Here is a 25,862-nt window from a genome sequence, read left to right on the forward strand (position 1 = left end):
TGCTTGGGAAGATAATGGAAACGAATATATTGATTTTATGTTTAACAATGGATATACAATAGTTGTAATCTCGTTGAATCCCAGTCCATACTCATCCCCGGTATATCACCATCTACGCCGTGATCAAACCACTCCGCGCCGTCACCATGCGCGCAAAATCAGCCACCGACCCTGACTGCAAGATCTCAAAAATCGTCACCCGCGCCTTCATCACACTGCTCAGCCAGTTGCGCAACTCCACCGCCACCAGCGAGTCCACTCCCTGCTGCGACAAGGGCACATCTACCTCCACCTCCGCATCTGCTACATGGAACATGGCCCCGATCTTCCGCACCAGCGCGGACTGAACCAGCTCCCCTGACCTGGACTCGTTCCCGCCCCCTGCCTGGTGTGCCAGCTCATACACCAGCTCGTCCAGCCGATCCATCCCTGCGGGTGTGGTCTTGATGCCCGCAGACCCTACGGCCGCAGTGCCGACTTGCAGGGTCCCGAAGCGCCGGTCCCGCTTAGCTGCCATGTCATCAGACAAACCATCATACTGCGCAATGCAAGTGACGATCTGGCTGTCGTCGGGATGTCCACGCAGTGGATGGCGGATCGCCTCGCCGATCAGGCGCAGCATGCGCGAGAGCGGAAGCACAGTCGATCCCAGGGGCCGCATCGGCATAGACAACCATGGCGTCAAGGTCACGATATTAGAGTCAAGCTTGTAGTGCCGTCGATAGCTTATGAAACATTTGAGGCTCGAATTAAGTCGGTAGAAATTTCAGATGGGGTAGCAGGTATATAACAAAAAGGGCCCTAGCAATACTGAAGTAATTCAACATCAAGTGGATATAGAATCCGATCTAACCCTATGCCAAGGGTGGATTTTGCCGGTACCAAGGTATCGGGTTTCCAGCTCTTGTAGAAGCAGTCTTGGAAAAACTTTGCAAGGCGCTAGCGAACCTATTTTGGTGCATATTTTCGGCACGACCTCGGGTCTCAAGATATAATGAAGGGTATAAATGGATCACGGCGAGAATGACGTGCAGAGGTCCCTAATGTAAAACACCACCCCTATTTTGTTTGCCCCATAAATCGGAAACCATTTTAGCGGGTCGTCTTCTTTGGACTTGAGTAGGGCTTACGTTCTATGTAGCCACTTAATATCCGACCACCTAGACCACTATTTAGCGCCTCATCGATTTTCTAGACCAAATACACAGCGTACTTGATTTAACTGTAGAACACTGCATTGTTTCCCTACGGTGCTAGATTACTGTTCTCCGCTCAACATGTCCCATCGACCAGAAATACCGGATCTTATCGAGCCTCAATTACTTCCCCGTATATCTTTCACTTTCAAGGTCTGTTGATGGGAAAACTACATGGAAGATCACTTCCCACAATTTTTTGTTCAATAAACAGCTAGACTACTATAAGAAATTAGAACTGACTTGACCTAAGCCGATAGGCTCCAGGGCTGTTCACCTGGCCCTCATCTGAGGGTCTGTGCCAGGACGTGGGCCGCGGGTCTACGGCCGCTCAGGCGAAGATGTGGGGAAGCCGGTATTTTGTTGACGATTGACTGGGTAAAGCCTTGTCCCGGTGAACATGCCAAAGCCCATGGAAGCACCATAATTCAAGAGGAATAGATAGCCATCTCTCTTTCGGCAAGTATATGTTATATGTAAGTACTGAGTCAATCCTCATCGCTTTCATCCCTCGAAATACCCAATATATCCTGATATTCGTGCCAATTGAGTGGGGCAAATTAATTGGAACTTAAGATCTTCACACTTGATGCTTCGGGGAGGATAAGCCCCTTGGCACAGTAAATCTCTGTTGGCACAGTGGTTTAATCCACTTTTAGGGGTCGAACTCGACCTCGACCCCCGGGGAGGGCTTTGCTTATTATGGAATCTACCATATCTAGTAATTCAGCCATTTTATCTCCGCCATCCGGCCTTGGCCGCTACGTACCTTCTCAGTACGAGACGTCTTAGTCTGACAGGATCGCCATTCTCGCTATGGGCTATTTGGACCACAGTTGCGAGGCGAAATTGCAATGCGCCACCACAATAATATTTTTAGTGTGTGCTATGCAGGTATCAGAAGACTGAAGCTTGCAGACTATTAGAAATAGAGAAATACTCCGGACGAGATCGGCATATGGCTTAAGATGCATTTGCCGAGCGATTGCATCTCGGCAAACGTTTTGCGCAAAGCAGAACAAGTCTCACGTCTCGCTATAATCACATTTTGACTATGCAGAAAGTAGTAAGCGATTTCCGCACCGCTAACGAGAAGCAGAAACAAAGCATACTAGATCCCGGAGGTATATACCCGCCGAAGAAGGCCTCTCAGCTTCTCAATTGATTACTAAGGTAGCTGTACGTAACATATTTCCTCTGCCGGGTAGGGCTTTCCTATCTTAGCTGCCGCCGCTTTTATGAGGGCGCTTACTTTTGATAGCTAGGGGACCGTATGCCTGAACGTCAAGGACTTTGTCTTTGCCATATTTGATTTGAATATCGAGATCAATGACGTTAGGATTAGGATCTAGAGAGTTCACAGCCACATTCAAATAAAATAACTCATGCTAATCGGTCTTAGTCAGTTCACCGGATTTGTAGAGTCAAAAGCTTTGATCTAGCTCACCAAAAATGTAGCACCTCGGTTATTATAGTTTGCAAGCTCTTTTTCTGGGTATCTGTACGCATTTCCGAATGAAATTGCGTCTGCCAGACTTCTGTGATCGAAAAAGCCTTCGCATAAATTGATCATCGGATAGTCAGGAGAATCTAGGTCAGAGTTCGTCGCATATGCAAGTAGTTCCTTATCCACTTTAGCCTGGACATCACGCTTTGATGAACTGTAATGTATCAGTAAAATCACTCTATACTTATTCGGGATCAACAGAAAACAGCGCTCTAGTACTCCTGCGCAGCCCAAAACAACACTTCATTTCTAACTTCTGCATCCTCACTGGGTTTCCGATTACAGATTTAACAGTGATGGACACTAGCTTTGATTCATTACGAGCGCAGAAATCTTCAACAAAAAAAGAAGCCGATCCGGCCAAACATGGTAATTGTTGATGCCGTTCCCACGGCTCTGCGACTAATGTAATGACTGGGCTAGCGTTCCATGCTACCATATTTCCCCCAATGGCCTATCTGTATTCAAATGACTTCTTAGAGTCCGTCAGAAAGTTCGCATGCTTGTTCCTCTCACCATGTGTTGAAGGCATTGACATCAAAGCCCTCCCACAACAGTTTTCCATACTCAAGTTCGCGGACAATTTTTCCATCACTATTCCACCATATCGTAGATAGCATGATCATACCCGTGGAATCGCCCTTCTTTATTCCAGGAGGAAGGTTGGGCTTGGCTGCCTCGGGAGGATCAACCTTCAATGTGAACCGTACCACGTTCTCCAAGACCGCAAACGAGCCGGGCTCGGAACTGCCGTGGAGCGAAATGGCCTCAACTGAGATATTCGTCATAAGACCGCTAAATCCCTTGTTCTGTTGGAACCAATTCTCTTTGGAGGACCTAATAATACCGAGGGCTATATGAAAATAAAGTGTTAGAATGGTAATTAAGAAGGGAGAACGGAAATTAGCTCTTACGGATGTCGGACATGCGATAATCATCAGCCACCATACTGTTCATTTTTTCCGCATCGGCATTGGCGAAAGCTTCGAAGTACTCAGTAATGCGCGCCAGCAATACCTTGTCATCATGGTTTCGGATGCGGCCATTGTTAAATGCGGACGAGGTCGAAGCCATGTTGTATGATATGTGATTTCGGCGGTTTCTTTGTCGCAGTAGGTGTTGCAAAATGAGTATGGTTGCTGAAGAGTTGGGCAAGGAATCGAAGCCGTATTTATAATTTTATCTCTCAATTCGAGTAAATGCTAAATCAAAGGGTCCTCAAGTTCTCCAGCCCCCGGCTCTATGTGAAGTCGACCAAAAAGTGGTGGGGTTACCTACATTGTGCCCCTACGCGCAGTGTGTCACACTTCAGCTTCAAGCTGGGACCGGTTAACGCCACCTGGGCTTGCCGACTTTGGATAAAATTCAGTCATTGCCAGTTAACAAATAATGTACCTATTCCATGCGCCTGCGATTGCTGTGCAGGAAGGCTGCCGTGCTGAGACATTGCCCTGGCATGCACGTGCAACCATGCTAAGGCAAGATATTCCGACTTATCCAACATCAAGAGAACATTACCCGAGGAGCATACGTGTCGTGTGACACTTCAGCTTCAAACTACCACCGATTGTTTCCAGTTGAAGGCGGTTGCTTTGAGCATAGCCCTCTCATTACTAGTCAAATAATCGTATGCATTATGACACATTCTCACGATAGTGGTCTCGGAGTCTCCTGGTCTAACGCAACGCCACATATTTTCTATGCGTGATGATTCGGGAATACATTGAATCGGCGAATGATGCAGACTACTGTCGAGTTACAATTCGGTGCGGGTCTTTCCGCGGAAATGCTGCTGCCCGAAGAGAATGCGACTGCGCTGAGATGTATTCATCAGATCAAATTGGTACCTCAGATCATGGCTCACCTGAAACTAAATTGTGTCGCCGGTAGCCTGGAGGTCTATCACAGATCGACCCAGACCGCTAAGACCACGGTGGAAGAAGTATGCCTGGATCCAATGAACGATGCATCTGATTTTCCCAGAGAAGTTAACTGTTAGACAATTCAAGCTGTATATGCCGCACGATAACCAGCACATGCCTTTGTGGTGGGGCAATGTCGACCGCCGGAGGTGCCGATTGTTTGTAACAAATTTCGTAGGATTACCTAACAGGTTAATTTTTCTGGAGAAAGCAGATGCATCGAGGCTTCCACCCTGTTTTGTTTTAGCGGGGAAAGCCGTGGATGTCGTTTGTGATAGATCGCCAGGCTACCAGCTCCACAATTTAATTCCGAGTGATAGACAATACGCCGGTAAGCGGCATGGATGCGTCAAGACTTGATACATTGGGGCAAGCCCAGTCTAACTCCCAGCCCAACACCCCTCAATTTACTAGACCACGTAGGCATTTCAATCTGCAGTAGCGCCGATAATTGTCCTCGCGAAATGAGCCTTGCCTTAGCTGGGTGATGCTGTTGGCTAGTTGCTTCTCGTTGCCTTCTTTCGACGTCCTGAGGGACGTGTGAGCCTCGGCTTGGTATATTGGGGTTATCCCCTCCATCCTCAGGGCCGCTATGCGTGCTCGAGGGTCAACAACCATCCGGGTTCAATTGGCGCCTCCTGCGACGCAGTTGGACGGCGGATCGCACGAAGGAGTTGCTCATGTTTGGTGGACGATGGTCGGGAGATGGAACGTCATCTTCTGAAATATCGTCCAGAATGTCCGCAAGGATAACTTCCCACTTTGGTAGGGTATCTATTGCTTGTAACCCCCAGGCTTGATTTCGGGGCCGCAAGCGAAGTGCTTGGAGTGTAAATGCAGAGATTGACTCCTCCCAAGTTCTACGCCAATCCTGATATATCCATTTAGCCTAGGCCAGTAATCTCACCTTGTCATATGTATAGGATAACTACTTTAATCTAATAGTAGGATAGGCGAACTCATTGGACCCAATTCTAATTAGATGTTTGCTAGGGCCTAATATGCGCTTGTGGCTTGATCCTTGAGGACATAGCCCCAGCCACAGTAGATGCCGCGTCTCATAATCACGCTTATGATATAAGAGATAGGTTATCCACTGATTTTGTGGCCGATACGGCGCTAAAATGGCTTGGGGATGAGGTTTAGTTGTAGTACTTCTGTTACCCGTGTTGCCCGGTGGAAACGGGCTTTGTCCCAGGCAAGGTGGTGGTGTAGCCCCTGGTCGTAGAAAGACTTCAAGGTGCCAACATCGGCACAGCGTCCTATGATGGGCATTTCAGATTCATTGGCACTATGGTAAGTACAGTCATCTCCATCTACAATTTATGATCTTGAGCAACGTCACTAAGCAACACAAGGTTATTGTGGCTTCCTTGAAGACGATATATCCCTTTGGCTTAAATCCGAAGTGCTTGAGAAAATCGCTCCTTCCCTGCTTAAAAGTTACAACACAGATCCGAGTATATATTTCAGCGACAAGTAGAGCTCCAAAAAGCTAATTGCCACTCAAAGGTGCTATCCATTTTAAGAATCTCCCAGGTCCTAAGAAGGAAGCAGGCATGAAGTGTGCTAAGCCGATTAGCCCGCGACGCCGGCCACGTCGCTCCGTCAGAATTCGAAATCTACGCCAGATACAAGACTGAGATACCTAAAAACCTTTCATATATATCCTGGGTGTTCGAAATTGCCACCCGAAGATGAATGTGGACTTTGCAACTAAGTTTGATATTGTAAGAATATGTACCCTCTACCTCTGATGTAATACTCCCTAATCGCTTTTTGACGGAAAGTAGTTGACGGCCAATTTTTATTTAGGGGTTCGCTAGTACGCTTACTAGCTTGAATATTCTCTAATAGAGCATGCACGCCGCGCTGTGCAGCTTTAGCAACTTGGGCTGTAGTTGCACTAGTGCTTGTCAGGTCGGGCATCATGCGTTTGGTTAACTATAGGTAGCGAACTTGTTAAATGAATGTCACAATTAGTCAACATAGGCAGACTCACCATAGCAAAGGGGAGTAATTGCTGTTTCTGTCTTTAGATTTAGTATTTTGATCGAAGACTTCAGAAGATTGTAAATGATAGAGATAGGTATTCATTGTATTATATTTATATATCAGCATCTTTGATGTCCTTTGGCACGTCTATAGTCAGCAACCTAAGGAGTTGTGGATATGGGTTGAATTCCTAGGACGTCTAACTGGGTCTCTTGCGTAACAGGGTCTGGCTGGGCGCACGGCAGGCTAGGAACAAAGTTCGTTCTAAAGGGCTATGAATATCTCACGACATATATGTGTGGAGGATGTGCGCCATGAGTGACCTATATAGGATTTTCTAGAACACGGAGGCTCCTTTCGTTTACTTCCTCGCGCGATATCTTCTAGAGTCAAGGTTCTCCCGGCTTAGGCGTAAGGCTCACATAATTGAGCGTCCTATATACATAGAGGGTGGTAAAGGTTCCGGGTTCGTAGGAATATGGTGATATAGCGAATAAGAAAATAGCTCAAAATATAGCTACAATTATTAAGTTGGCTTCCGGACATTTTCGTAAGCTATTGTAGAGCCTACGGCTAGCTACTAGGAGCACTATATCTAGAGGATCATAAAGAAAATCCGATTGCTTATAGAAGTCTAGGTGCATACGCTTATTGGCAGAGAAGCGGTTCTCTTTCTCCACGTTTTGACGATCATCTCTGCTAGCCTCTGTACTAGGACATATTGGGGATCTCTAAGTAGACTGAACCAATCCTCCTAGCTTCGGTAGTCCTTCAAATCCCGGTTAGGAAATGGTAGGACCGAGAAGGCAAAGTATTTCTAGGAGCATCGATCGTAGAACGATAATATGATTAGGTGGCCAAACAGCAAAGCTCCATTATGTCGCAATTAATTGCAGGCATTTTACTAGGACTGAGTATCACATTGAAATTCCAGCCTTTTTTGATAGGACGATGGGTGCCATCTAAAAGTGGAGGGGTACACGTGATGGAGCTAGTGTGCTGAATTTTATTGACGTAGCTTGCTCAGGCTGCTAACCCAAGTTCTGCTCAGACTCAGTGAGCGGATCAGGGCGCTCAGGGGCGTGCTAGGATTTACTCAGTGAGAAAAAAGCGGAAAGGTCTGAGCACTAAAACGGAAAGGGAAGGCCAAGAACTGGCAGAGGAAATCAATTACATAGGTACGCACAGCAAAAGGGTCACAACTATATGTGTTTGACTGGCTTTATATAACACAACCATTTTCCCGAGGTCAGCTGTCGTCGGTTCAATATGCAAGGCTATATAATGGAGCGGGGATGGCGCGGTGTTTGCCCTGTCTGGGAAACACTGTGCCACGGCCTACTCTAGAGAGAAACCCCCTAACTGTGGTATTCGCCGAGAGGGTTCTGCTCGGGTGTGTAGATATGTAGGTTGGCGTGCAGACATGGGATCCTCCACTATTCTCAACTCTCTTCTTCAGACATGATCCAATTCGATTCACGCTCTATTATCGATACTATATAGAGCTGGGCTTTGACAACTGCTCTAGGGCTGCAGTACTACGAGGATTTTTGGTGCTGGTTTCCAGCGCTATGGCACCTTAGGCTGCAACACCTCACAGCAACCTTACTATGTGCCGATACGGTAGCATGGCTCTGTCAAGATTCGCCCAAATGCTAAGCTATCATAATAAAATACGCATTTTTTACCCTTAGCTCTCCATATGCTCAGTGGCGTCAATAATCCTTCGCTTCGATTCGAAATAGCGGCACAACAGTCTTGCATCACGGACTTCTCTCCTCCAATACAGGGTGCGGGGTTATAGCACTAAGAAGTATATGTCGTGCTCCGCACATCAAGCATTCAAGATCTCTACCTCAGCGGTTGGGACTAACCTTTACAGCCTTGAAATATTCCTATGGCTAAGCCACGGATAGTTTTATAAAGCACTAAGATTTGCACCCTTGAATTGGAACTTTCCAGTGAATTTTAAGGTGCGCATTATAGTGATTATAAGCGTACCGAGTAACGTTGTTGAGATCTCACATTGGATCACTAGTTTCATAAAGCCATATTTTCTTATCACTAGGCCTTCTAGATCATAGTTGATACAACCTTGGAACAATCAATCCACCGATACATTATCAAACCATGTTCGCTTACGCTGTTCAATTTCATCACCTAGTGCTGGAGAGGTGTCATCCATGGATTACTACATAGTAGTAACCTCAAGCACCTGAATCATAATCCAGAGAAATAGAGAAATGAAGGAACGCAACAAAAGGATGACTATATCAACTATATTAAATATATTGGAAAGCCCCACAAACAATACCGGAGCAACGGAAACGCGGGCCAACACAATATATAAGGACAAGCCATGGGTACATGTGTTGCGGGCTTTCCTAGAATTTTGTTCTTTTCTTTGAAGATTGCGAATTCTTTGACATTGCACATATTCTAAAGACCTATACAGCGGAGATTCCTACACTCAGACCGAATTCACTGTTGATGGTACACAGCCATCTACCACGAACCCGATGGGAAACCCGATGGGAAACCCGACACTAGGCGAGTGCTATCCACCTGAACAAGTAGGATTGAGATACTCATAATACAAATAGGGACCGGTACAACGAGCGGTGGTACCAATTGGGTCGGATACCTGACCACTCTATATAATGCCTCACCGGTACTCAGCTACAATTTCGCCGTTGGAGGAGCGACAATCGACAACTCTATTGTCGACACTAAGGTTAAGGATGTGACATCGCAAGTCAGGGACTTCGAGTTAGCATATAGCGAGAAGCCTATATCTGCGCCGTGGTCTTCAGATAATGCAGTGTTTGGGTTCTGGATTGGGATTAATGAGCATCGTGCCTTGATACACCTTTACCTATTATCTTCTAATGTCTTCAACTTGTAGCATCGGCTGGGGTCATCAAAATGCCCAACCTAGTGTGCTTGTGCCGACATTGATGGCCCAGTACAAATTTCTCATTGAAAAGTTATATGCGTCCGGCGGACGGAAATTTCTTTTCCTCAATGTGCCGCCTACAGATCGGAGTCCTATGGCCATCAAAGAGGGATCGGAAGCCGTTAAAACATACGCTACGTGGATGAAGGCTTACAATGACGGTCTTCAATCGATGATTAATGACCTTAAATCGAGTCATGATGATTTACGTTTTCATCTCTTATATTGTTTCCATAAAACTAACCTGGCCACAGACTACTATCGTTCTGTACGATACCTGGTCCTTTATGCCCAAGATCCTGGACGATCCTCAGACATATGGATTCCCGAATGCCATGTATTTCAATGAGAATGGCACCTCCTGTATTTGGTGGAACCATTATCACCCCGGGCAGAACCACCATAAACTACAAGCAGCGGATATGATTTAATACTTGCAGCCTCTCGGTGCTTGGTAGGCTGACCAAAGCGGAGCGAGATAGATAGAAGTGGGTTACACGAGGCGATTAAATAGAAGATCATATGTAGAATAAATGGCATTGTGAGAAATCCTCAACGTCGTCGTGGATATATACATAGTAGGATCAGCTCATCACCTCGTATATAGACCTCCGCAGAGCCCATAAAACCCAAAGCCCAGCCCGACCCAACCCGCAAATAGGTTGGGTTTTGGGGCCCGGTCCTTAGGCCAATCGATGGGCTATAGGCTTATACCTTGAGCCTACTATGTGTTAATAGGAGCCTAAATAGGCCCTAAATAATATAAACATACCGAGAATTTGGATACTAAGATAAGTTGAACCCCCCTTTTAGGATTAATTAAATTACCTTTATTTTATATCCGTTTCTTACTCTAATCCCCAAGATAATATTTTATTAAATTTAATAATCAAGAACTAGTTACTAGTATTCTCTCTATATTATATAAAAAGATACGATAAAACGTATTAATTAAGAAATTTTTTAAATTATAGAGGTTACTAGAAAGTAGTAGTACTTCCCTATAAAACTTAGATATATATCTAATATCAAAATATCAAAATTTACCTTTTCGGTTATATCTCGACCCTTACCGATCAGATTTTGTTTAAAATTAATACACGTACTTATAGTATTCCCTTTATTCTAAATTTAAAATTTGAACTTTATACGATCTGTAGAAGGTCGTAATATAACGATTATAGAGTCCGCTTTATTAGCGCCTATATAGGTTTTTATAGGGGCCCACGGCCTAACCCACGGTAGGCTATAGGTTGGGTTGGGCTTTAAAGGTTAAGCCTATAACCCACCGTAGGTTGGGCAATGGGCCTAGGGTCCGGGCCCATTTATGGCCTTTGCGGAGGTTTACTCGTATGATAGACGGACTTAACGGACTTAGCATATTGCATTTGATTGGCCCGGTCGAAATTTCGCACCACTTCGGTCGAACTTGACGGACGAACATGTATGAGAACTATTCAACGACCGTGGACTTCTTTTTTGTTCTGTTGTTTAAGATTACGTAGGTCAGATTTGAGCTCCAGGGGTGCGTCGGGTCTTCAGAGCTGTTGCGCCCCTTTCTCTGTCATCTTGTCTTACTCCTGAGATTACTCCCCTCCAGAGGACGATGCTACACAACCTACAACGATCACTGACCTGATCTTTAGCAACACAACGTCGATAAATGATTTTATCATTGCTCTTTTGCTGTACAGGCTAAGATGGAATCCTGGAAAGACCAAGAGCCGACGCGAAAGCGGATGAGAAAGGGGACTAGAAGTTGCACAGAGTGTATGCGTCGGAGAATATCTGATATGTCCGGGCTAATAGCGTTCAATTATAGGTCGGCGGCGCAAGATTCGATGCACATTCCACCCCAATCGCCCAGAAGTCTGCAATGAGTGTCGGTCCAGAGGCATGAAATGTGTTGATCAAGAACATGCGGTTATTACCCCTCCCTTATCCGGCTACCACCGGAACTCCGAAAATGGTGAACAGCCATACAGTCTTCGCGAGCGAGTTGCGCACCTGGAGAACCTTGTGGAGGGGTTGACCAAGCGACTAGACCAACGGGACTCTAGCACTCCGCCTTGTGAGCGCCATGGGATAAATAAAGGTTGGTATCGTTCAGATGCGTGTGGATTGATGTCGCGTGACTGATATTATTACCCAGCGGACGGTATAACAGCCCATTCAAGGTCACTAGCTACCGAGCCAGACGAACTAGGCCCATCCAGTGACCAGATTTGCAATGCACCGATACTCCAACTGTTTGACAACTATTTCGTGAGCCGCCAAGAGGACTCGTCAAATAATGATAAATTCGCCGGTGTTCAAGACATGTCGCCAAAGGCCGAAGCAGTGCGTACAGAACTCATGTCTCTCCTTCCTCCTAGAGAGGATATGGATAAGATAATCAACGCATCCTTGCATTGGTTCGTGTGGCAAGATCATTTCCCAGAGGTGTTCGTTCGACATGGTGACAGACTCGCTTTTAATAAGCATTGTTGCGATAATCTAGTGGCTCCTGCCGAAGTCGCTAAGGCACTCCTGTGCCTGTGTATTAGTGCAATTCATGCCCCGCCTGAATTTGAATTTGGTGCTTTAACCGTTCCCTTTGAACCTCAAAAATTCGCTGAACGATGCGTTGAGATGGTGGACCGGTTAATCGTCCGTGATGACAACTTCGCGGCTACCCTGCCCGGTATAGAATGTCAGATGTTGCTCCACAGGGTTCACTTGACTGATGGCCGGCTCCGGAAAGCTTGGCTGGTGATGCGTCGGGCGATCGAGTTTGCCCATTTAGCTGGAATGCATTTGTCCACCAAAGCGCCAAGGCAAGACGACTCTTTTTATGAAAGGCGCTTGAAAATCTGGTGTTCCCTGGCAACATCGGATCGATTCCTGAGTTTGATTCTTGGCCTACCTTATGGTATCAGCGATCCATTCTTTTTGCCACAGACGCAGCAACTTCTCAGTTCAAGCTTATCTGCCCCAGAGCAGTATGTGCTACGCATTGGCATCATCACGGGGCGTATGGTTGACCGAAACCAAGACTCTTCCAAGATGACTCTCGCGGCAACATTAAAACTAGACCAAGAGTTGCAGGATGCTTGGGAATCTATGCCAAGTCACTTCCAAGCCGCAGAGCCTTGTCAGGGTGAGAAACGGGAACACTATATGGAAAGGATCCCGTTGCAATTCATGCTCAAGCTATTGCGTGCTTTTCTCCATCTACCCCTGATGCTGCAATCTCCCCATGAGCCTCAGTTCCGTCCCTGCCACACGATCGCCATTCAATCGGCAAGAGAAGGACTCGTTATGTACAACTTTCTTCGATCCAACATCAAACCCTATTTGTGCAAAATGATCGACTTTATGGCCTTCACGCTATGTCTTCTTTTGATAATCCACCTGCATGGCTATTCCGATGAGATCCCAGATCAAAATAAAGAGCAAGATGAACATGACTGGGATATGGTAAAGAAGGTCGTTGAGATCCTTCGCCAGGCGGCAACAGAACAAGGAGGCTCGGTCGCTGCCGAATCTGCGAACATCCTCGGCGCCATCCATGCCACTAAAAATCTCGAGCGCGATTGGAGCTCCATCTCGAGTTGCAAAATTACAGTGCCCTATTTTGGTACTATTACGGTCGGTGCAGGAACCAAGTTCTCCACGGGTCCCCCCCAAAGCAAGGAGCAGACATCGGTAGTATCAGGCACAATGGGGACGGAGGCTTCTTGCCCGGAACAATGTCCTAGTCAGCTCTATACGCCGCCAATGTCTGACCCTGAAGGTGCACCAAGTACAAACACGGATGTCTTGAATGGTGCTTCCCTCACACCCACGATGGCGTCTGGATATCCAGACGAGTCATGGGCTTCGAGGAGTGAAACAGTGACAAACCCATATGTTGGCCTGGAGCTCAATGCGTTTAGTGGACTGTTCGACGATTTTGGGCAGTATATGTGGCCAAACCATAGTATTGACCTCGGACTTGATCAGGGCTGGAATCTGAACTGGTCAGATGGTGTGGCCCCACCATGAACTTAGATACCCCTGTGCCTTTAACTGCCTGGAATCTGTATATGCTGTAATATAAAACAATTGACAATACGTATTCAGTCGAAAGAAATGAGATTTTAATATTTTGTGGGTAAAATGCAATAGAATAGATTAAAAACGAAATCAAGAAATCAAGAAACCAAGAAATCATGTCCAGAGCCATGGAGTGGTCTAGAAGTGACGTTACCGGGGGGGTCAAAGGGGTTTATGTAAGACTGTTTTCCCCAGCAATCGACCTCGGGACTGATCATCTCAATGAACCCATGAAACAACCGTGTGATCCCTTAATCCTTCCTATTTTCCCCGTTTGATTAGTCTGTTACTTTTTTTTCCAGTTGCATGGTTCTCTAGATCCTAGTATATCTCCTTTATTTCAACTCGCTCTTGCCACCTCAATACCTCCCCTCCCCGAACATACTCAGAGCACAGGAAAATAAATATGGCTGAACGACGCCCCTCGGGGTTGGAAAGGAGTCCAACTGCGCCGTCGATTCTCTCAAATGGCCACTTTGCTTCGATCGGCGCCGAAGGTGATACTGCCTCGTATGAGCACGGCGTGCAAGTGATTGATGGGAATAAGGAGTTCAAGTATGGCCACCTCTGTTATGGTTCATCTAATTATGAGGCCTAGATGCTAATCGCATCACTATAGTCCCAACCTTTCCAAATACCTGTCCCTTGAGAATGTCACGCCGGCTGGTTTCAATTACCATCTCATCTCCGTGTTTGGTTCGCAATCCACCGGAAAGTCCACACTGCTCAACCACCTGTTCGGTACCGAGTTCTCCGTGATGTCGGAACTAGAGAGAAGGCAAACAACAAAGGGTATCTGGCTGTCGAACAACAAGAATCAGGGCGAAGCTGGTGCGGCAGAACGCATGGCTGATAACATCTTGGTCATGGACGTGGAGGGAACTGACGGTCGCGAGAGAGGCGAGGATCAAGACTTCGAGCGCAAGAGTGCGCTCTTTGCGCTTGCGACGAGTGAGGTCCTTATTGTCAACATCTGGGAACACCAGGTGGGATTATACCAAGGAGCCAACATGGGGTTGTTGAAGACCGTATTCGAAGTGAACTTGCAACTGTTCCTAAAGGATAAGCAGTATGTATCCTTCTGATCATCGTCTTCTCTATGCCTTTTGAGTTCTAATATCTCTACAGTACCACTCACCGGTCCCTCCTATTCTTCGTCATTCGTGATTTCATCGGTACCACACCACTCAAGAACCTGCAGAAGACATTGCTGGAAGACCTCTCCCGTCTCTGGGACACTATATCAAAACCTGCGGGCTTGGAGAAGTCCACAATTCACGATTACTTTGATTTCCAATTCTACGGACTGCCGCACAAGAGTTATCAACCCGACCAGTTTGTGGCGGAGGCAAAGAAGCTTGGCCTGCGTTTCCGGGAAGGTCACCGAGACCCGAAGAGGGATGCCCTCAAGGGCGAGTTTTCCGAAGGAGGAGTCTTCCTCCCCGAGTACCACCGCCGCATCCCGGCCGACGGATTCTCGCACTATGCAGAGGGAATTTGGGATCAGATCGTCAACAATAAAGACTTAGATTTGCCCACACAGCAGGAGCTGCTTGCGCAATTCCGTTGTGACGAAATTTTGCGCGAGGTAATGATCGGCTTCGATGAGGCGATTGTCGCATTTGAAGATAAACAGGCCGAGTCCGTGCGTGTTGGTGCGCCAGAGGTCCTAGGGGGACTTGGTGTTGCCATGCGTGCTGCGCGCGTCAAGACCCTAAAGAGTTTTGAAACGGAAGCTAGCCGGTACCACAAGGGCGTTTACCAACGGAAAAGCGCTGAGCTTCAGGGAAAAGTCGATACCCGCCTCAAGGCACTTTTCCACGGCCAGCTGTCGGCAGCTCACAAGTCTGGAATCCGCGACTTCAGTGATTCGGTAAGTGCTGCTGTGAAAGATGGCCAGAAGAAGGGCGGTAGCTACGACTTCGCCGAAATTGTCAGCAAGGAGGCCCAGTCTTCGTTGGAGAAGTTCGAGGAAGTCGCCCGCTCCACATTGGTGGATGGAGCCTCTTGGAGCAACTACAAGCAAGAGCTATCTTTGTACAAGAAAGAATTGGCTGAGGTCAGTGCCCGGCTGCGCCGTGATGAAATGAGACGCCTGGCCACCCGCGTCGAGCGGTGGGTTCAATCTCGTCTGGGTGAATCCGTGGGCCTGGAGTTCAATGCCCTCGGGTCTGGAAGAGCTGGCGGTGGTGCACCCGAGAATGGGGAGAAGCCTACAGAGAAGGACTTCTGGGATCGGATCTGGAACTTGTTTGAAGAGACTGTTCTGGATGCTGAGCGGAGATTCACGGACCGCGCGAGCAGCTTCGATGCTAGCATTGATGAGGTCGATGTTGGCCTTTGGCGACTGCGCCGTAAGTCTTGGGGTGTTCTCCGGGCCAAGATTGAAGAGGAGATGATTGAAGGAAACTTGCTCCTCAAGCTTCGAGAGAACTTCGAGGATAAATTCCGCTATGATGAAGCCGGTGTGCCGCGCATCTGGCGCCCAACTGATGACATCGAGGGCATTTACACCCGTGCGCGCGAGTCTACACTGACGGTGATTCCTCTTCTGTCTCGTTTCCGCCTGGAAAGGACTACTGCCCCACCCCCGCTTGACCGATGGATTGGACACACCCCAAGCACTGCGACACCGGCGGATGAGGAAGATCTGGCCCCCATTGGGGGTGTGGACGAACATGAGGGCAAGAGTTTGGAAGAAGAGATGACAATTCTTAGCGACACGAAGCGCCAAGAGCTCACTGTACGATTTAAGAAGGCCGCAGACGGTGTCTACGTCGAGGCCAAGCGGAGCGCCATCGGCGGTATGACACAGGTCCCCTTGTATTTCTACGGTTTGTTGCTGGCTCTAGGCTGGAACGAAATCTGGGCTGGTAAGTATTCATTGATGAAACCTTCATTTTCGCATATACTGACTAATCTTTAGTCCTGCGCAACCCGGCTTACTTTATCCTGCTATTTGCGTTTGCCATCGGGGCATACATCACCTATCAGCTCAATCTATGGGGTCCAATGCTAAAGATGACCGAGGCGGCCTCTCAACAAGCTCTGGAGGAAGGCAAGCGCCGCCTGCGTGAGTTCCTAGAATCCTCCGACACTGGCCGCCAGGCGATTGCTATGTCGGCTGGGGAGCGTGCTGGATCTTCGGGCCGAAAGGAAGAGTATGAGATGTCAGATATGCAAAAGGGTAGCTCGAACGCTACTGACGACCTGGATGACATGTAACTTTTCTTGTTTGCTGTACTCTTCTGGCGACCACCCTGTACTGTACTTTCTATATGCATACAACAATGGACTTTTCACTACATAGTACAATTAGTATCTCAATAGCGAATTTCAGTTACCCATGCATACATTGGATTCTGAGTCCCAGGCATTTGGGCTTTGTTCTGTTTGATCCGACTAAATCGGCAATCAGCTCTCATGGCGGGGGTCATACCCACGTCAAGGAACCGGACTTCCTCCGAAATGAGGGGGTATCTTCAACCGGTCTAGTATGTGTTGTCGATTTCACTACATAGATTGGCTTATCCTATTTGAAGTTTTGAAGTCATTCAGCTAATCTGTTTCCACGATCCCCTCCCCTTCCACCCCAAACCATGTCCGGCATTCCCAATCTCCCAGAGACATTTGATGATCTCCCCGACAAGCGTCGGTTCTGGCCTGAGGCTGCAGGGTCAGAGGAAGAGGGACTGGGGATGCTCCGCCTTCTAACGCCCAAGGTAGTTGCTCAAGCTGCGCGAACACAAATCCAGTCCGGCGAGCGGGTATGCTTAAACTGGAACATGGAGAATTTGAGCCCACCAGGTAAAACAAGGGCACCTGACCAACGAATAAAATAAAGAAAACCATAAGACTCACGACTCGAGAAACCAGGGTTCGGGCGCAAACCATTCGAGCACCGTGTCAAATGGGTCGCCGAGGGCGTTGCTTTCGACGACGAGTACCACTTCAACCCACAGCAGTCCTCCCAGTGGGATGGCCTCCGGCACCACAATGCACCAGCACCAACACCAGAAGACCAAGACCGACGCCTTTTCTATGGCGGCACGACCGCAAAGGAAATTTTAGATGAGAACTCGTCGCGGATTGGCATCGGATTTTGGGCAAAGAAGGGCATTGCTGGGCGCGGCGTGCTAATTGACTACGTCTCCTATGCGGAGAAGAAGGGCATCAGCGTAAACGCGCTAAGCCGGCAGATGATCTCACTAGATGAGGTGCAGGAGATCGCGCGCGAATGCAATATCAAATTCCAGAAGGGCGATATCTTTTTCTTGCGGGTTGGCTTGCCTGGGACGTGGGAGCGCATGTCGGCCGAGGATCGGGTGGCTTATAGTCAGCAGGGTATGCCGCAGCATGCTGGAATCGAACAGAGTGAGCGGGTGCTGCGCTTTATATGGGATCATCATTTTGCGGCTGTTGCGTCCGATGCTGTTAGCTTTGAGGTTTACCCGGCTCTGAACCCTGAGTTTGATTTGCATCATCATCTTCTGGCTGGTTGGGGTATTCCTATCGGGGAGATGTTTGATTTGGAGGAGTTGGCTACGACGTGCAAGCGTTTGGGTCGTTGGAGTTTCTTTATCTCCAGTAGTCCGTTGAACTGCACCCGGGGAGTGTCTAGTCCGCCTAACTGCATGGCTATTTTCTAGTCGCGTAATAAGTAGTGTCAATCCAAGGAAATTTGAAGCTATGGGCGGCAGCTCTTTTGCCCTGCATCTTCCTAGTGCTGGGGCTCTATATTTACTACCAACCTCAACCTCGACCACCACGACCACTCACCTACAATGGGGTAGCTGATAAATTCTCCTGCTTAAAGGCCAAACCAAGAACGTCTATTTGATGACTCCTGGAATTATTGACGCGATAGAGATAACCTGATGCTCACACAAGGCCAATGTGATCAGGCATTGCATTTCCGTGGAGAGTTTCTTGTTGATGGGAGAGGTCGAGTATGATTCGTGGTGAGTAGTCGAGAAATATATACATGTAATAGAATAGCCCAATTTATTGCTCATATTTCAGGTTTGTTCTCTTATGGCTCAAATTTTTCGTAGTTGATGCTTATACTAAACGCTTGAGTTGGGAATTATATAACTGGTTTACTGGATAGACCAACCCCGGTCAAGCCCAGTTGATACAACCAGGTGAAGATTGCTACAAGTAAAGCTACAAGTAAACTGGAGAGATGGCAGAACCTGTGCTTCATTCTTGTGAGAGATCAACATTTACCTGCCAAGACTGTTTTGATCCTCCCATACTCATTCCAACCCTTTTCCCCTTCCCTCCAGTGCCTTTGCTCCTTTGCTGTAAAATACTAAATACTAAATACTCAATTAAATTCCTACATTCCACATGCTCGAAAAGGTCGTGTGTTAAGACAATGTTCACCCAACCGCGACCGTCGCGTGCCATTGCTTCTTGGGAGTCTACTTAAATGCCATTAGACGCATTTCCCCGTTGGATTCCTCAACTTAAATATTCTCACACCATCGACACTCTCTTTGACGCCTTTCCTAACCGGAATCACTTTCTTTATCAAACAGCTACGCTCCTTGACCAAGATGCACTTCTCTAAGGTAATTCCACCCCTCTATGATATACACCGATACATACAACTTGCTAACACAACACAGACCCTTGCCACCGTGGCCACCTTCGCCATGACTGCCTACGCCAGCTTCCCTGTCGCCAGCGTCAGCTTCCAGTCCTGGGAGAAGTGCGACGTTGGCCACCCCGCTCTCGGCGAGCCCAAGTTCTCTGCCGATGTGAGCGCTACTCCAGTGACTTGTGACAAGACCACCGTCAACAGGGACTGGAGTATCGACAACTATTCCTTCCGCGCACGCATGGACACCAAGGACACCATCCTCTGCCACGGCGTGACCATCTGGAACAACGACGACTGCTCTGGCGAGCCTGTGCATTTCCTGCCTTTCCAACACGGCCCCTTCGCCGAGGGAGAGTGCCTCCCTGAGATCCTCGAGCCTGGCTTTGTCTCCTTCAAGCTGGCTTGTGAGGGTTTCCCTTAGGCGTAGATCTAATTTTCATGCAATGATGACTGTCGGGATTGCCAAATTGGATTCTATGGAGCTCTTGGATTGGCGATAGATATCTACATTCTTTTGTCGCCCATTTTCTCTCATGTATTCTTAGTTGGTTTTGACTCGCGGATATCTCCGTGGTATTACCAAGTACTTCCTGGGCTATATTTCCCATGACGTTATTCTTGATAGCATAACGTTTCCTACCGTCCAGAAACATCAGTCATTTGCTGCTCTTTTACACAGAAACTCATCTATAATCCATCTCCAAAACAGACGTTATATTTTTACCTTCGTCTCAGCCCTATAAGTAATGGAAGGCAAGAAGAAGAAGAAGAAGAGGAAGAAGAAAAGGGAGGGGATTCCTAGTCGTACATGGTCTATTAAGCAATAAGGGAATGAACGTAACGTTTAACTCCTTGAGACAAAATTTAACCTTGCTTTTGTCTGCTATATACCACCCGGACTATACTAGGTCAATATCTGCAGTGGTGATGTTGGTCTCGAACAAATCATACATTCCCTGTCTTCTGCTACTGCGGGTGTTACTTTCATGTTCTTGGGCTTCATGATGTGCATCGCTGTGATTTCTGCCTCTTTAGACTTCCGGAACAGATGCTGAGAGTGAGTCGTGCTTGGATGGAATGTCACTCGGGTTGATTGCCATGGATATAATGTGGAGGATGTGCAAACTGAACCTTAGAGTTATATCATGAGCTTTGCGTTTTGGTTCTTACGTGTTGAACTTGGAAGCATCTATGTTGGCTATAAAGCAAAAGTTCCTAATATACAGGGGTATCCTGTAGAATGAAGAAGATATATGCACAACTGAACAGATAAGACACCGGCCATCAAAACTAGAAAGATCCTGCACGCTCAATCGTGAATTGCAAAGATACCTCCCATCTTTGACCCCCAGTGCCATACCCGCCACCCAGCCTGTTACGAACCAAGCTGGTTATCTTCTCCCGTAGCCGGACAAGATTATCCTCAGAACCATTGACTCGGAGCTTGAGGTTTGCCATACATAGCCCATAATGGACCTGCCAAAATTGAGCGTCATCAATCCCGAACACAGCAGCATCCGCTTCAATATCCTTGATGACATCAGAAACTCCTTGGCCTGAGTAGGACATGAGAAGCATAGAACCTAGAGTCTTCACCAAGCGAGTTCCTAGGAAGCACATTGAGAAGGCAATGGTGCCAGACAGGAGCTTATCGAGCCAATCATAGATCCGGATTGAGACCAGAGGTAAAAGCAGCAGCAGAGTTGAACAAGAGAGGGTGAGGAAATGGGAGGGGTTGCTCAAGACCGATGGAAGAGATTGGATATACCCAAACCGCATAGCCTTCCCAATTCGAGCATGGTTCTTGAGACCAATTGCCGACACAAGCGTCGATGAAATGGCTAGAACTGCAGTCACATCCACACTACCCAGAGAAACACGATCATGGTCATGCAGGTGATGAGGCTCATGGCCAGCCTTTTCGAGGAAATGTTGTAGATTGTGGGAGATAAGATCCATTCCCATAAACAAAAGAAGCACTGCCATCGCGAATCCGGCTAGAACTTCTGCACGTTCAAGGCCAAATGGATGGCGGATAGTCGATCTTTTCCAAACTTCGAAATTGCCCAGCACATCAACCGCAACACACAAGAGAGCCCCGAGTGAATCAAACAGAATCAGATGCGACAATGCTGTCATGGCCAGGGACCCATGTGCGGTCCAGAGTGTGTACGCCGCAACGAACATATGGCATAGACTCCACCAGAAGCGGGTCTTTTGGTCCTTCGACATGCTAGATCGGCACTCTTTCAGTGTTGGCATAGGAAGGGAGTTCGGAAGGGCTAGGGGCGCGCGAGGAGGAGGCTCGAGGAATATCTGGTGCGAGATGCTACTGTGTTTGTATTTGTGGCCACGACGTTGTCCCATGTTCTGAAACACGAGGCAATAAGTTAGCATCACCATAATCACAGGCTATTGGTGCGATTCAACTCACCGATTTAATCACTGGGCTCTTCGCCATAACAGTAGTGTTGAAATTGAATGGCCCGGCGGGGGATGTGTCGCCCGAGCCATTCTCGATCGGTGTCTCTGCATATTCAGGCGAGGTTGCCAGATTAAAAGAGGTCTTCGTGGGGCTCAGAGTATCTCTGCTTCCAGCATCCATTATCCCTTTCGGAAATGAAGCGTTAAGCGGCGATAGGGAATTGCGATCGATGGGTATCCCTGAGTTGATCTGGGAGGCATGTTCGTCGTCCGCTGGAGGGGTGGGAGTGCGCGGCGGGAGAGGGAGAGGGAGAGGAAGGTTCGAAGCCATCGCGCTGGCTTTGCGAACAGAATGCCTTTATGAATTGATGGTTCCTATGTACACACACATCAGTACATATGGAGGTCCAGGCTGGGGCTATCAACCCCCCCGGACGAGCCCCCAGTATTTCTGCCGATCATCACGTGGGCGGCCTAAAGGCACCCGGAAACCTAAAAGCCTTAGCGCATTCCTGTATCTTAGCCTCTGAATTAGAGATTGAATGCATTGGAGTATGTTCGTGGGGATTATTTATACGAAAAGACGCGACATTGTAGTCTTAGTAGTTTCAAATGTGTTTAAATATTATTCGATACAAGCCTATTACCTGCAGAAACATGCACAAGTACGAAAGACTTCATTGGTTGTGATACCATAAGCGGGCGTGGGGTCCCGGGGCCTAGTTTCATACTGAGCGGCCATTTTTCGGACTTATGTCTCAATCACAGATATATATATATATATATATATACAGAGAGAAGTAGTTGCTATACGGGCACATCATATGGAGGGATTTAGGCAGATGAGAAGGTTTATCGGGGAGGACTCGGATATATATAGCAAGTATCTAAACTAGTTCACCATGGCTAAGACAAAATAGGCACAGTAAGAGCAAAATTTAATTTATTCAAAAGAAAAGTTGGGGATACACATCTAGTATATGAATGAATACCTGGTTATAAAATCAATTTGTTTCGCAACGCTCAGCAATAATTTACAAATTTACACTATTTCAATATATCGCTTCAACTCCCTATAATCGAGTTAGTATTACGTTCATCAGTGACACAAGATTTCCGACTTACCAATCAGTCACGGCCTCTCTCCAAAGACCCAGTTCATGCTGTCTTGTGGCTGTGAAGAAATTTACAAACTCCGAACTCAGAAGCTCCCGCGCAATGCTTCCTGGAGCAGAGAAACGGTCTAAAGCCTTGTCCAGAGTATTGGGTAGAAGCTCTGGACGGTCCCCTGGGGTGCGTGCAGACATCGGTGGGACCTTGATTTCGAGTTTTTTCTGTACACCCCTCCAGCCCGCTGCAAGGATGACACTCAGCGCGTAATGGGGATGCAGATCAGCCCCAGGAATGCGCACTTCAAAGCGCGTGGCACCTGGCTTGCATACTGGTGGTGTAATAAGGCGGATTGAGGCAATCCGGTCCTCGAGTCCCCAGCTAATGTGCACTGGTGCCCAGTAGTTTTCAACAAGGCGCTTATATGAGTTCACAGTCGGCGCAAACAATGGCATGATATCTGGCAGAGCTTCCAGAAGCCCGGCGAGGAAATGACGTCCTGTTTCGGAGAGGTGTGCGATATCCGACCATTGAGGGTTTACCTCAGGTGTCTCTCTTGCAAACAGGTTCTTCCCATCATTGTCAGCAAGTGAGATGTGGATGTGTCCGGAGCTGCCTGGCATGCCTTGCATGGGCTTAGCCATGAAGCATGGCGTAACACCGTGGTCAACCCCCAGGGATTTAGTTAAGAGCCTGTCGACTTGTCAGCTCTGGAAGCAACGGATGATCTGCGGTATTCGGGCCACTTACTTGAATAATGCCACTTTGTCTGCCATTTCGCTAATTTCCGAAACCTTCAAGGCCTATGTAAAGCATCAGAGGAATTCATGGAATGACTTAGATGGATGACATACTGCTTCATACACACCGGGCCCGCCCTCAGTGTGCCATCCTTCAATTCCGCAGTTGATCTCCGCACTGGTATTGAAAATATCGTAGAAGTATTTCTTGTTGGCAACCGGTCGCGTTGAGCTATAGCAGAACATGCCAGCTGTAATTGGTCGCAGGGCACTAGGGGCATTTTTCTCTAGGAAAGTAGCGAGGTTGGGATGCTGGGAGCCTGCACTGCCATATCCGTCTTCGGAAGGAGTCTGGAAATTCATAAATTCAAGTTCGACTGCCTAGTGTCAGCCCTCCAGATCGCTTCACCAGATTTCCCTGTAACTTACCTCCAGCTAAAGCATGAAATCCCTCTCCCGCAAGATTATCGCACAGACTCCTCAGCATACTCCTCCCATCTGCGGAAACAGGGCGTGCATCATCAAGAAATCGTACTAGAAAGAAAGGGATATTTTCTTCCCACGGCAGACGGCGGAACGAGTTCAGATCTGGAACAGCTAGAAAGTCTGCGTACCCTGATTCCGGGGGCGCGACCCGTGCATCGGTTGTCCATAGCATATCGTGCATATCCCAACCGAAAAGAGCTGAGCTGAAGCCAAATCCCTTTTCCGCTATCCCAAGGAACTTCTCCTTAGCCATAACCTTACCACGAAGCACTCCATCGCTATCGATACCGGCGACTTTGACTTTGATGTCGTCGGCGAGAAGAGTGGGGAGTGATTCGACAGTGATCATGGTGGGCGTGATCATTCTGAGAAAATTTCAACAATTGCAGCAGGCTAACTAATGAAGTCCAACAGTTGGGGTTTGAATTGAAAGAGACATATTTCGCCGGCCCCTGTGGCTTTATACAATTGCGCGAATAGTGGATTGTGAGGTTGCGGGTCCAACCTGTGGTCAAAATTAATGCCGCGCATCTCTCAGGTCGAAAATAATCCCGCGCGGTGCAGACGATAGCAATTTCTTTACGGAGTACACGCAAAAACAATGGATGTCATGAAGCTATGATTATCACGGAGATACTCCGCGGTCCGCGCTGTGGGGTTGTAGATAGCGCGCTTATCCTGTCGGAGTGATTGTGATACAAAACTTGAGAGTCGGACTTGAGATTAAATCGCGTTAAATGGGTTCATTATTCATGGTGAATCTAGAGAAGTACACGCATCCAGTATGACACCCTCCATTCGCATTCGCGTCGCGATTCTCGTGTGTGACACGCCTATCCAGCCTGTTCTCAGAAAGTATGGCGACTACTTCACAATATTCCAAGCCCTTTTGAGGCAAGCCTTTAAGGACTTGGAAATATCCGAGAAGCTCAAAGATATCACAGTGGAGTTTAGTGAGCATCAGATGGTGGACAATAACCGATTCCTTGATCTAGAGAAGGTCGACGCCGTTCTTATTACTGGAAGCAGTACGTTCCCATAAATTTCAATGTCCGGATGGAGCAATTAACAATACCTGGGTAGAACACGACGCCTGGGCTGAAGATCAGTGGATCCGTGACCTCACAAGCAACATTCGTGAGACTGTTTTGACACACAAGAAGCCTGTGATTGGGATTTGCTTCGGACATCAGATTCTTGCTCGGGCGCTGGGAGCTCGAGTTGGCAGAAATGAAGCTGGATGGGAGATTTCTGTCGAGAAACTCACCCTGTCCAAGGCAGGGAAGAAACTGTTTGGAAAGGATACACTGGTAAGTGAAGAAACACCCGAACCTGTCCAATCGAGTGAGATTCTGACTAAATGCAGAGTATTCAACAAATGCACCGGGATATTGTCTTTGATGTTCCAGTAGATTGCGTGAATCTCGCTACAAGTCCAAAGTGTGAAGTTCAGGGTCTTTACTTGCCCAAACAAGTGCTGTCGGTACAAGGACATCCGGAATACAATGAAGGTATCATGTCATGTCTGCTTGAAGTTAGACACGATAATGGGATATTTGGCGATGAACTGTATAAGGATGGGTTATCCCGAGTGGGTGAATCCCATGATGGGTGGTTGATAGCGAAGGCAATTGCAAGATTCATAGTAGACGCGAAGACCAAATAGTTTGAGAAGATACAATAAAGTGCTATTTTTACAAGATTGAGATACAAAGAATAATAGTCCAACATGTACGCAGAACTAAAAAAAAAAAAAATAAGAAAGAAAGATAAGGTGTCAGATCTGCAACCGCGCCACCGGCTCCGCGCTATAAAGTCCCTCCTCTCCCACCTTCGGGATT

General features: G+C 47.5%; 11 protein-coding genes across 11 annotated transcripts; 7 read left to right on the forward strand and 4 right to left on the reverse strand.

The window, feature by feature from the left end:
• Nucleotides 1-112: 112 nt before the first annotated feature.
• Nucleotides 113-661, reverse strand: N7537_001517 (acyl carrier protein; the record flags this gene model as incomplete). The annotated part of the gene is made up of 1 exon (XM_056892575.1): nucleotides 113-661. One exon carries the CDS (start codon nucleotides 659-661, stop codon nucleotides 113-115), a length of 549 nt encoding a protein of 182 aa, XP_056757570.1.
• A 2,554-nt stretch (nucleotides 662-3,215) lies between these two features.
• On the reverse strand, nucleotides 3,216-3,777 carry N7537_001518 (uncharacterized protein; the record flags this gene model as incomplete). Its single annotated transcript, XM_056892576.1, has 2 exons — nucleotides 3,216-3,556; nucleotides 3,618-3,777. The coding sequence occupies 2 exons, from the start codon at nucleotides 3,775-3,777 to the stop codon at nucleotides 3,216-3,218; spliced, it is 501 nt and encodes a 166-aa protein (XP_056757571.1).
• A 664-nt stretch (nucleotides 3,778-4,441) lies between these two features.
• On the forward strand, nucleotides 4,442-4,702 carry N7537_001519 (uncharacterized protein; the record flags this gene model as incomplete). Its single annotated transcript, XM_056892577.1, has 1 exon — nucleotides 4,442-4,702. One exon carries the CDS (start codon nucleotides 4,442-4,444, stop codon nucleotides 4,700-4,702), a length of 261 nt encoding a protein of 86 aa, XP_056757572.1.
• A 4,277-nt stretch (nucleotides 4,703-8,979) lies between these two features.
• Nucleotides 8,980-10,007, forward strand: N7537_001520 (uncharacterized protein; the record flags this gene model as incomplete). Its single annotated transcript, XM_056892578.1, is given in 5 exon segments — nucleotides 8,980-8,983; nucleotides 9,066-9,193; nucleotides 9,205-9,443; nucleotides 9,526-9,737; nucleotides 9,772-10,007. 5 exon segments carry the CDS (start codon nucleotides 8,980-8,982, stop codon nucleotides 10,005-10,007), a joined length of 819 nt encoding a protein of 272 aa, XP_056757573.1.
• A 1,269-nt stretch (nucleotides 10,008-11,276) lies between these two features.
• N7537_001521 (uncharacterized protein) lies at nucleotides 11,277-13,602 on the forward strand (the record flags this gene model as incomplete). Its single annotated transcript, XM_056892579.1, has 3 exons — nucleotides 11,277-11,346; nucleotides 11,399-11,671; nucleotides 11,729-13,602. 3 exons carry the CDS (start codon nucleotides 11,277-11,279, stop codon nucleotides 13,600-13,602), a joined length of 2,217 nt encoding a protein of 738 aa, XP_056757574.1.
• A 457-nt stretch (nucleotides 13,603-14,059) lies between these two features.
• Nucleotides 14,060-16,878, forward strand: sey1 (dynamin-like GTPase SEY1; the record flags this gene model as incomplete). Its single annotated transcript, XM_056892580.1, has 4 exons — nucleotides 14,060-14,208; nucleotides 14,273-14,722; nucleotides 14,782-16,526; nucleotides 16,580-16,878. 4 exons carry the CDS (start codon nucleotides 14,060-14,062, stop codon nucleotides 16,876-16,878), a joined length of 2,643 nt encoding a protein of 880 aa, XP_056757575.1.
• Nucleotides 16,879-16,943: 65 nt separating this feature from the next.
• Nucleotides 16,944-18,302, forward strand: N7537_001523 (uncharacterized protein; the record flags this gene model as incomplete). Its single annotated transcript, XM_056892581.1, has 3 exons — nucleotides 16,944-16,962; nucleotides 17,212-17,460; nucleotides 17,530-18,302. 3 exons carry the CDS (start codon nucleotides 16,944-16,946, stop codon nucleotides 18,300-18,302), a joined length of 1,041 nt encoding a protein of 346 aa, XP_056757576.1.
• A 912-nt stretch (nucleotides 18,303-19,214) lies between these two features.
• N7537_001524 (uncharacterized protein) lies at nucleotides 19,215-19,682 on the forward strand (the record flags this gene model as incomplete). The annotated part of the gene is made up of 2 exons (XM_056892582.1): nucleotides 19,215-19,229; nucleotides 19,287-19,682. 2 exons carry the CDS (start codon nucleotides 19,215-19,217, stop codon nucleotides 19,680-19,682), a joined length of 411 nt encoding a protein of 136 aa, XP_056757577.1.
• An 869-nt stretch (nucleotides 19,683-20,551) lies between these two features.
• Nucleotides 20,552-22,016, reverse strand: N7537_001525 (cation efflux family protein family; the record flags this gene model as incomplete). Its single annotated transcript, XM_056892583.1, has 2 exons — nucleotides 20,552-21,631; nucleotides 21,696-22,016. The coding sequence occupies 2 exons, from the start codon at nucleotides 22,014-22,016 to the stop codon at nucleotides 20,552-20,554; spliced, it is 1,401 nt and encodes a 466-aa protein (XP_056757578.1).
• Nucleotides 22,017-22,727: 711 nt separating this feature from the next.
• N7537_001526 (glutamine synthetase family protein) lies at nucleotides 22,728-24,385 on the reverse strand (the record flags this gene model as incomplete). The annotated part of the gene is made up of 5 exons (XM_056892584.1): nucleotides 22,728-22,758; nucleotides 22,811-23,488; nucleotides 23,546-23,598; nucleotides 23,650-23,912; nucleotides 23,965-24,385. The coding sequence occupies 5 exons, from the start codon at nucleotides 24,383-24,385 to the stop codon at nucleotides 22,728-22,730; spliced, it is 1,446 nt and encodes a 481-aa protein (XP_056757579.1).
• A 420-nt stretch (nucleotides 24,386-24,805) lies between these two features.
• Nucleotides 24,806-25,687, forward strand: N7537_001527 (type 1 glutamine amidotransferase; the record flags this gene model as incomplete). Its single annotated transcript, XM_056892585.1, has 3 exons — nucleotides 24,806-25,049; nucleotides 25,105-25,331; nucleotides 25,388-25,687. 3 exons carry the CDS (start codon nucleotides 24,806-24,808, stop codon nucleotides 25,685-25,687), a joined length of 771 nt encoding a protein of 256 aa, XP_056757580.1.
• Nucleotides 25,688-25,862: the final 175 nt, after the last annotated feature.

The sequence above is a fragment of the Penicillium hordei genome (genome assembly GCF_028827395.1).
Source record: "Penicillium hordei strain IBT 12815 chromosome Unknown utg000001l_segment0_segment0, whole genome shotgun sequence".
NCBI classification, from domain to species: domain Eukaryota; kingdom Fungi; phylum Ascomycota; class Eurotiomycetes; order Eurotiales; family Aspergillaceae; genus Penicillium; species Penicillium hordei.